At 40.4% G+C, this 10,636-nt stretch overlaps 1 protein-coding gene across 1 annotated transcript; it reads right to left on the bottom strand.

The window, feature by feature from the left end:
* Positions 1–350: 350 nt before the first annotated feature.
* EXOC1L (exocyst complex component 1 like) lies at positions 351–7,919 on the bottom strand. The gene is made up of 3 exons (XM_065837979.2): positions 7,784–7,919; positions 3,977–4,107; positions 351–2,123 (listed from the first exon to the last, which is right to left on the bottom strand). The coding sequence occupies exons 1-3, from the start codon at positions 7,902–7,904 to the stop codon at positions 1,860–1,862; spliced, it is 516 nt and encodes a 171-aa protein (XP_065694051.1). The 5' UTR covers positions 7,905–7,919; the 3' UTR covers positions 351–1,859.
* Between the last annotated feature and the right edge of the window lie 2,717 nt (positions 7,920–10,636).

The raw sequence follows: 10,636 nt of genomic DNA, 5'->3' as shown, positions 1-10,636 counted from the left end.
TGAGAACAACAACTGCATTTCATAAACAATTACTATAAATACAATCCTTTTCTCTAACAGTATTTAGGCGACAAATGTAAGATTTAAGACCTACCCATTTCCAGAAAATTTGCATTACCCACATAAACTGCCTTTACAACTGTCAAAGTGTATGCAACTATTAAGATTTGGGTTAGAATGTATGTAATTTACAACATATATCTAGAATAAATATATAACTTCTGCAGATTAGATAATCAAAGGTATGATCTTTCCTATATACAAGCAATAGGATAACATTTAAAAATTAAAGTAGAAAACTGTACATTTTATACAGTTTTTCAAATACATTCACCTTTATTTGGTGTTATTTCCATTTTGAATCCAAAGTACGTTTACACAAATGTTTTCAAAGGTGGGAGTCCCTATGAAAGACATCAGTGAAGTACGAATCACAGGACCATTGTGTGACCATCCCATTTTACAGGTGACAGGCACTAAGAGAGGGCAGTAACCAGCTGGTGATTTCCTAGGAGCTGTTTCCATTGACCAGCATTAAGTACGTAGCTGGGTTAGTCCCACAGTTAGTCTCTCTGTATTCTCTTGGCTGCCAAAAGGGAAAGGACATTTTCTCCTGCAGGATGTTCTGATCAGAAGCTTCTACTCATCTTTTGGGTTGGCATTTGTCTACTGACTTTGGAAAGAGCAGCCAGGTATCTTAGCTGACTGACACTGGGCAATGTCACAACGCTTCTTATTGTCAGTGTTGTTCCTCTTCAGCTCTTGGTCAATACAGCTTTTATTCATCCTCTGTTTCTGCTGTAATTTAATTCTGTCACAAGTCCAGCCGTTATTTTTTGTTATGGGTGGGACCTTCCAGATCACTCAGTAGACGCCACCCCATGTTAAAGAGAACTCAAAGTACTAATACACATTTAAATACTGCACTGAACATGCTAACACATAGATAGGGACTGGTGAAAATTGTTCTCATAATTCTATGGATTTTAAGAAGTCTATCATGCACCTACAAAGTAATCGTAGTAGCCAAAACCTGCTGTTTACATAGTGTTTTGTTAACTCTTGGTCCAGAGGTAGAGAAAAGACATAAACAAACAACTTCTGTTCCCTAACTGGGCCTGTTCATATACATAAAAAATAAAGTGCAAGAAAGAAGATGTTAATGATATAGGAGAAAAAATTTCTGAAAGGTCTGATAAATAAAGCAATTCTGCTTAAGAACATTCGTCTTCTGTTTCTGAGACAGTACCACAAATAATGGAAAGGCCAAAGGGAGTACTACATATTCTGAGGCAAAAAATAATTATAACTGCATAGGTGAAAAATTGGTCCCATGGTACTTAAATGCAAAACTCTGATTCATCAGGATGAGGATTTGATTCTTGTATTAATGTATTTTAGGTGTGATCTCTTTAATGGAGTTAAAATGGAAATGTGCATCATTCTGGTACAGATCTCATTTGGTTGTTTTATTTTTTCTACTTTTAGGATATAAAAATTAACTGTTAACGCTCTTGATACTTTATAAATACTTCCAGCTATAAATGAAGGATAATTTATACCTCCATGAACATATGACCAATGCTGAGCTCTACTTACGTAAGCAATCACTGCTGACCATAAGAGTTATTGGTCCTGTGTTGAAAGTCTCATATATTTAGAAGTATTTGCCAAGTGAGGCCTTTCTAATATATATAAATGAATGGCCAATTTTTTATATAAAAAGTATGTTCCATTTTTTTATGTATATGTAAAATTAAAAAGCAGATACTGCATATCCCTGTCTTTTTGATCAGATGATTTATGAAATGCTGGTCAGTGAAAGTCAACCGGTCACCTTAATGTTAGAAAATGCATCTTTAGGACAAAGGGCACAGGGAGAGACATAGAAGGTTGGAAGCATAGAAGCATATCCTCATAAGTACTAAGCAATCCCTATTGTTGGACGACCAGATGGAATCATCATTTAGGTAGGTGTCATCAAAGTTCACAATCTTCAAATCCTTCTTAAGGTACATTTCATTCAGTTTGTTTAGTGTTCGAACAAAGGTATATTTAGATGCACAACTATAGGCTTCCAGATTGTAGACTTTGTGGAAGTACATATCAAAATATGGATTGTCCTAAAAAAAAAATGGAGAGACAATGAAATTTTTACATGCATTACAGATGGTAGATGGCAATCTGTTGTTCTCTGCCCAGCCACCTTCAGGGCTTTTTCTCAGTTTGATGGACTCTAAAGGACTTTGCATACTTCTGCTATTCAGACTAAAGGGTCTTTTAAAACTGTATAAAGTAACGGTTCTTAATTAGCTGCTCTTCTTTGCCATTGGAAGTTTTGCCTGACTAAAACTTTCAGTTTGCCCAAGCCACACTCTGCACTTTATCGATATTATGCAATCTTGTTTTGAAATGAACCAATTTGTCATGTTGCCTAAAACTCACTATATGAAAAGCACTTGCCTTGGACTATAACTATATATGTCTGTCAGAAGAAGAATATTGATTGCTCTTCCTGCCTAAATTGTATTTCTCTGCGCTTTCTGGCTTTTTGGCACAATTAATCCCAGCAGCAGCTAAATTCTGTTAAATTCTCTGTATAAGAATAACTATTAAGAACATTTATAGTAGTGTTAATCCCCCTCTAATTATGAGTTTGGGGTTCATTCAGGCTTTTCTTTAACCAAAAATGAGACAGATTTTTATCATCCAAGTTGCAGAAGGCTGAATCATCTCTGAAGGGTATTTTAGCACAACACTTCAGAAAAAAAAAGCTAAAGTATACTCATGCAGGCAAGTGACAAGGAATTTCTTTGGCTGCCTTGGTTGGGGAAGGGACAGGATCATCTCCAGAAGAAAGATAACTTGGAGAGGGGACACAAAGTATTATTGGCTTTGGCTTTTTTCCCCCCCTCTGGCCTAAACTGCAAATTGCTTACAGGGCACAGGGTTACTCTGAACCTGAACTCACCTCCTCCATCTCCCAAGTTCCTTGTCTTAGACTTGAGGGTGATGTGCACAGGACACAAAAACAACCACAGTTTGTAATTTCCCTTGGAGCAAAGCTCTGAAACCTTTCTTGTGGGCTCTTGATTTCTCTTTCACTAGGAAAATGTCATCTGAATTCCACTTTATGTTCATTTGAAAGCACTTTCAAAGGGAAAGAAGTCATTTTTTCCTGGACTACATTTATTATGCATAGACAACTGTTAAAATGTCTTTGCATACATAAAGTAAGATACTCTCCTTGGCATATTCTTCTGTATTTTGTAAAACATTATTTAATTCTACTTTGGGTGTTATTCTATATTGTATTACTGCAGCCTCATTTTACCCTTCTGAAGTTGTATCCGAGAGATTAGGACTTTTTTAGTAGTCAGGTCAGCCAGATCTAGCCAAAGCTGTTTCATATTCAGACACACAAATACACAAATATTTAATTGATCCAAGTAATGTGAGATGAAGCTATGTGAAAGAGGCACAGTTTCATGAGCTGGTACACCAAACAATGCACTTACATGATATTCTACATGTTGACTTTGTCACAGAGAGAACAGGTTCAGACATTCAAATGACGGTGTCACACTTTTCATAAAAATATTTTTTAAAATTTTGTTTTCAAATACACATTAAAATCTATGGGATTAACTCAATTTTACCCTGGGAGCTGCAGGTGGATAATTTTTATTCCTAGGTATGATGAACAAATTAGAAAACATCCAGCTTGTCCCTTAGATCTCACAGAGAATGAAGATCACAGCATATAAAATCTCTCATTCCTTCTCCTCACAACAGTGCAAACAGGATCTGGAGCCTCTCACATGCAACCAAACCAAAATTCCTTGGAGGTTTGATTTATTTTGGTTTTTACATAACTTTCTTTTTCAGATTATTTTGATTTCATTTTAATTCTTGTATACCAAATTGCAACACAATAAAATTATACTCTATGTATTTTATAATACATAACACTTACAGTATCTGCTTCTTTTCCATCAATCATCTCCAGATCTTTCAAAAACCACTTTTCAACTATTTCATATTTCTCCTCTCGATCCACTCGCCAGTGTTTAACCATACATATTTCTATTTCTTCACTTCTAGTCACTGCAAGAAAAACACTGCTTAGATGTGCGAGCAAGTACTTCCCAAAGGCTCCATTAATAAGAGACTTAATCAAACTCCATTTTAGATAATAACTTAAATGGTGGCGAGCAGGGCTGTATAGGGCTGTACAGGACCTAATAGTTTTATATTGCCCAGGCAGCGGAAATAGCATCATGTTCTTAGCCTATGAAGCCTGCCAACTTATAGTAGCTTTAGGACTTACATTACCCATCCTGTGAAAAGCAAATCTTGTCTGTGCAAAAGCCTTCCACCTGAATTCAGCAGCAGTGTAGTGAAAGCCTAATTCTGCCGCTGGACCTTTATGGATAATCCACTTATCCTGCTTACTTCAAGGGGGAATCTTTTGGGGTGCTGATGTCAGAAAATTGCAAAACTGCTACCAAGACTCTGTATTTTCATGATGTGTGCTATGTTTTCCTTTCTGTAGATGAAGTTGCCTTATGAAGTCATTACTCTTTTAAAGCAAAACTCTTATTTCCCTATGAAATATATAAATAGGACACTTAAGAAAAGAAACATGGAAAATATTTCTTAAAACTTCAAGTTGCCCAGTGCCATCTTTATGGAAATTACTATTTTCTGACTTAGGCAGGAAATGTGAATAAAAAGAGCACAAAGACACTCTTTGCAATAACAACCATTATTAATTGATTACATTGAGTGCTGCTTAGGAGACTGGATTTCTGTACCACACAACAGTGAGTGTGAAAAGCACTGGAGCCTGAACCATCTCCTGCACATCCAGCGTGATGGCTGTAGGGCCACTGCCCCAAGCTACCTGGTAGCCCAAGGTGAGGCTGAGATGTCACCTATATCTGGGAGGAGCATTTTGACATCATAGCATAAGGCTACAGATGTAGAAGCAAAATTCTTTTATTCCTAAATACTGCCTGAATTTTTGAAAACCCATTTTGAAACTTAACTAATTTTATCCTATTCCTGTTAAAACGTTTCTTACTTCTCACCTGTATATCAGAAAATGTGTTTTAAATAAAGACAAACAAAGGATATATGTTGGGGATATGCATTCTTTCTATTGCAAAGAAAACCAGTGGAAAAGATATAAATTGATTATAACTTCTCTCAGCCTACAGCTTCCCTGCTTAGGAAATTCAAATCACTGTTGCTTTTTTTTTTTTCTGGTCCTATCAACCATAGCTGCTTAACGATTTTTAACCAAAGGACCACCACTGTGTTACCTTCTATGTAGAAGTTGCAATGGTTTTCATTTGCAAGTAAGCCTAGATGGCTGATCTTAGAAAGTCCTGTTCACACTTTCAGTTTCTCACATTTTGTTTGTTTGTTTTCTTGCTTGTGAGAGAATATGTTGTCTCCCTTGGAGTTAAAACAAAAGGAAATGAGCCCAAGCCCAAAAGCCCCCAGTCCTGGCAGAAATATAAGGGTACGTCCTGGTGGCCGCCAGGTCCCACGCTCTACTACTTCTCCACTCCTCTGCCCCTCATGCAGGAACAGAAGTCGCATGACATAAGGGCATAGCACAGACGTGTTAGGCATAATGAAACCAGGAGCATGTCCTGCCCAGTGGTAAAATCTGGACAGACTGTTTTCAACACCCCACACCCCCCTCCTCCCCAAAAAGAAAGTTCTTTACTTTTCATGCTTTTTAGATATTGATTGTTCTTGTACTCAGTTAACAGAGTTAAAGACAATTTAATTTTTTATACAGAACATGAGCTCAGATCTACCATGTCGTTCTATTAAACTCTAAAAGCTTTTCCTGGGGAGGGCATGGCTATGGCAATGCCTTCATAGAGCACAAACCACAAACTATTTCTTAAGGTCTTCCATGACTGAATGTCTTTTTTAGAGTCTCAGTTATCCTTACCATTCTTCCCGGGCATAGCAATACCAGGTTGGGAAAATCCCCCCAAATGGTTGCATTTCAGCTTTATGTTCTTCCAGGGTTTCTAAAACATTTAATGAAAGAACACTATTGCCTTCACACAGTAACTAGGGTTTGGTATTGTGAAAAGGAAGGGAAATAATGTTGCGCATATGGCACAAAAAATAAGATTGTTCCATTATTCACACCAAGATCTTGATGTAATATAGATTTCTAACAGCATAGATTTCTGAAGTTTTGCCTACATATCGTCTGACTGATTTTCTTTTTTAATTATGGTAATATGAAATCAACAGGAATATATTGAAGTTGCATTGCAGGGATAAGATTTTAGATAATGAGTTTTGGTCCTACAGAATCACTGCAGATTACAGTAGCTGTTGGCAGCTGGATGCAACCCATCTTTCAGAATCAAATTTCTACTCTACTCACCACTTATTTGACTACGCATGAATATATTAACAGAGGTTCATATTGTATACTGGAGAGATCCCACTCTTAATACTCTACATAAATTTTGCTTTATGTCTTCAGAGATTAGAGGCTTACTTTAATGGCTTGTTCTCCTTTACCTTAAAAATAAATTTTTAGTAAAGATTCTAAAGGCATGTAATGCTATTTCTCCCCTTGCAGAGTTTCATAACAGTGAAGTGTTTAGATCTGTCACATGCAACTAAACGTACTCCTACCAGATAGCTTTATAAACTATGAACCAAACTGATATTTCTGTACATTTGGAAGCTCTACGGCACTCAGGAATCCATTTCTTAGAACTATTTTTATAGTTCAAAAATTTAAAGCCCATTCTACTAAAATAGTGGGAACACAGGGAACATAACTTGCTCATTATTTCCAGTAATCTGTAAAACAGCTTAAATATTCGAAAGACTTTAGATATTTACAAATATAACGATCACAGAATATGGTTCTCATCATCCCATATTGGAGAAGGAAAAGTCTCAAGTACATAGATTATTTCTACCTGTTTTATGTATTTTGAACCTGAAAAGGAAATGGACTGGAAGAAGCATTCACTTCGACCTAACTGCTTATGGATGAGAGCGGTTCTCTTTGTCAGTGTTGTGAAATAAAACGAAAAAAACTCCCAAGCTTTTCTGAAACCTTGTCCTTAAAACGTTGTTAAACAGATACACTTGAAATTAAATTTAGTAAGTAGCCAGATAATTGAGTTTATCACTCACAGCTATCTTGTTTTACTCACAGTTCATGCTAATTACTAAAGCAAATGTGCATTTATTTAAACCACAAGTCTTTTTATTTTTCCCAATGTAATTGGGACATTAGACCAAGACAAGAGATAGTGCAAAAGGTCTAAAAATTACCGATGTTTCCTGCAACGTGAATGCACTGTTGCACTTTCTTATGGAAAACGTAGTCAGAACTACTGTAAGGTACTGCTCTTTTAAAAGCACATGAGGCACTCACAGCGCTGCCACGTCCTGACCACTTTCAGCAGTTGTGTTGGAATCGTCACGTTTCTACGCTGATATTACAGCTCAAACCCGTATGAATCAGAAATCGGAGAAAACGCCGTTTCCGAAGGCTGCTGGCAGTGCGAGCACAGCGGGCTGCCTTTCCTGTCGGAGCCGCCGGCCTGTGAGGGACCGGGGCTGCAGCCGCCCCTCGCCCAGGAGCTCCCCGCTCCCGCCCCGGCCCCGCTCCGTCGCACACCCGGGTACGCGCACGCTCGCATCCCCACGCACCACCAATCCTTGGGCACCTACCGCCCCTCGCCCACCCACTCGTGGGCCCCCGGCGCTGCCCCGGTACCTGCGGCGCACAGGTAGCAGCGCTCCGCGCCCGAGCCCTCCACCTCGATGAACTCGTGCAGCCTTTGCCGCCGGGGGCCAAACAGCTTCTTCGCCAGGTCCTCCTTCACCAGAGAGGACATCGCCCTCCTTCCCCCCGCCCCGCGGAGCTGCTCAGCGGCGGGTACCGGCCCCGCGCTCCCCACAGCCGCCGCGCCGTGCTGGACACCCGCGGGGGAGCGCGGCGGAGGCTGCGCCCCGGGCGCGGGGGAGGCATCGCTAGCAGCGGCCCCCAACGGGGTCCCGCTCCCCTCGGCCAGCCCCCTGCGCCGCCGGGACCAGCCGCCGTTAAGGCTCCGGCCGCCGGTGCGGAGAGAGGCCGGGCAGCGGATCTCCCCGCCCCACGCGTGCCCGCCCAACCCCTCCCCAGTGGGACGCGCCGGAGGCAGACGGTCGGTGCTGGCCCTGCTGCCCCACCGGTGCCGGGACCGGGACCGCGCGGGGCCTGAGCGAGGTCCCGCGGCTGTGGTGGGGCGGAGATGCCGTCGGGGCGCCCGCCCGGGCCGCCTCCCTGCCGGAGGAGGGGCGGGTGAGCGAGGAAACACGCAAAGTAATCGCAGTAAAGACGGTTTACCAAAAGAGAATTGTCAATCAGTGCAATTCTTTATATCAGTAGATAAAAGAGTTAGTAGAATTTATAAAAGGAATTGCATAACCTTATGGCTGGTACTGTTGTTACTGCACTCATAGTTTGATGGCTATTAATAGCGTTAAAGGAAAATTACCTTTGCCACTCCTCATAAACAAGTGAACACAGCTGCACACAACAGGAGTCCTCAGAGGGCAGGTGCAGCCTGGGGACCAGAGGTAACTACTATGCTCAGTATGTTTACGTATGTGAGAGGCCTTTTACATCAGACGTGAGTAGATTTGCAGAAATTTCAGATGTTCCTACCACTCTGCAGGTGTGTGGGTAAAGTTCCTGAGGGCAAGTACTCTTCTCATTTCAGTATCTGCAGTAGCCTGTGTTGGAGTTTTCCCTTTGGACTAATTTCTGATTGCTTGCAGAAGTTGGATGTTCTCTTCTGATTTTTATGCTCAAGCTTAGTATGTCTAAATACCTTATTGGGTTGTTCATTCTTTCAATCTCAGTGTAATTTAGAAAGGAACCTATCCTTAGAGTAAAACTAAGTACCAAAGTGAAGATTTAGAACGTGAGGTAAAAAAATCTGAGGATTAAAAAAATTGGGTTTTTTGGCAGTATCATTAGGATAATTTAGTGCCATGGGTCTACAAGGTGCTTTGCTGATGTTGAAGCAAAATGGAGTCAAATAAACTGATACAAAAGTAGGGAGAATCATCCCCTGCTATAGATGCTAAGCATATTAGCTAGATGAGTGGGAAAGGGATTGAAAAGAAACTAGAAGGTTTTGATTTATTCTGCTTTCTTTTGGTCCCATGTGTGTGGAAACACAGTTGTGTTTCTTAAATCTATACACTAATTTTCAACCCTGCTTTGAGAGAGTAAAGTTACTCTGAGCTTCAGGTTTGGGATATATTTTATTAGTACAGGGCATAAGGACAAATTCAATCTCCTACCTTTAAAGGCTTATTTTAGGAAAAGAGTATTATGCTCACTTCCAAACTGAGACAACTGCATATCAGGAAAGTGTCTTGGTGTGGAGACCTTCCACAGGACAACTGAGGCTCAGGGATGCCCAGACGCCCACCCAGAACCTTGATGACCTGGCCATGCCTTGAATGCGGGACTGATGTACAAACTGGCTTGCAGTTCACAGTTCCTCTTTTTCTGCCAGCCTTTGGCAGAATTGCCATGGCCTGTGCCCCAGACTTCAGTTCATCACCACCAGTGTTAATAGTATTATGGCTGGAGGTTTCAGTGTTCCTACTCAGTGCCAGGGTCCTCATTAAGAAGCTGATTCTGACTCAGCCAGTCAGTAGCTCATGTTGCATCTCAGATGCTTGAATATTTTTTTTGCAGTTGTGAAGAAACAAAGATAAAGACAAAAATACCCCTGAAAAACACTTTGAGCTCTGGAAGAGTTTTCCATCAGTTTTTCCCTTGTGAAAGATTCAGCTGGTACTGGAGAAACTGCCTAGATGGTGAGTGAAGCATCACTGGCACCTTGAAAGTGATGGACCTGAGACAACAGTGGTGTGTAGCTCTGGTCTGTCTTCAGTTAGATTTTCGGTTCTCACAGTTTGATCAAACTGTAAGTCTCAGTTTTCTCAAGATGTTTTTTAGGTTTGATGTATTAATACCCTTAAACTTTTTGTCTTTTCAGATATTCTTGCGCATTTATATTGTGCCACTCTGCTCAGTAGTACATGGCTAGTAGAAATTTGTGCATTAGCAAAGTTTTACATTGAAAGCCGTGGCTGGGCCTTAGGTGGGGCTTTAGGGCTGTGTAGCTGCTTATCTGAGCAGTACTAATGAAAGTTCAGATGCTTCTCTACCTCCCACCTTCTTCTGTCCATGCCTACTGTATGGAAAGAGCATTGTCTGCATACTGACTTGAGCATCTGTTGTACATGCTGGGTAAGTGTGAGGCTCACGGCAAACACATTCATAAATATCTGCATATTGTGTCCCAAACCATGTATTCTTAAAGCAGAGACACAAATAAATTACAGTTTATATATTTAGAAATATTTTGGGGAAAGAAGGAGCAGAAGTTTTTATAACATATAATAATTTAATCATTTCTACCTGCTAGATGCAGCTGTCTAAAAAAGAAAACTGCTGTATAGATTTTGGTGAAAGGTTCTGCTGGATTTATTTCTGTTCTGTTGTATAAGCAGATAATGCTCAGAAGATCCTATCCTGTGATGTAACTGTTTTCTTCATACCTCG

Source organism: Patagioenas fasciata, chromosome 4, assembly GCF_037038585.1.
Source record: "Patagioenas fasciata isolate bPatFas1 chromosome 4, bPatFas1.hap1, whole genome shotgun sequence".
Taxonomy (NCBI): domain Eukaryota; kingdom Metazoa; phylum Chordata; class Aves; order Columbiformes; family Columbidae; genus Patagioenas; species Patagioenas fasciata.
Note: the sequence above shows the minus strand (reverse complement) of the source record. Positions and strands in the feature narration are given on the sequence as shown.

Coding starts and splice junctions, on each gene's coding strand:
- EXOC1L (XM_065837979.2), bottom strand. CDS start 7,904: ATGTCCTCTCTGGTGAAGGAGGACCTGGCGAAGAAGCTGTTTGGCCCC. Junction 4,108..7,783: donor CTGCTACCTGTGCGCCGCAG/GTACCGGGGCAG, acceptor TTTTTCTTGCAG/TGACTAGAAGTGAAGAAATA. Junction 2,124..3,976: donor ATGGAAAAGAAGCAGATACT/GTAAGTGTTATG, acceptor TTTTTTTTTTAG/GACAATCCATATTTTGATAT.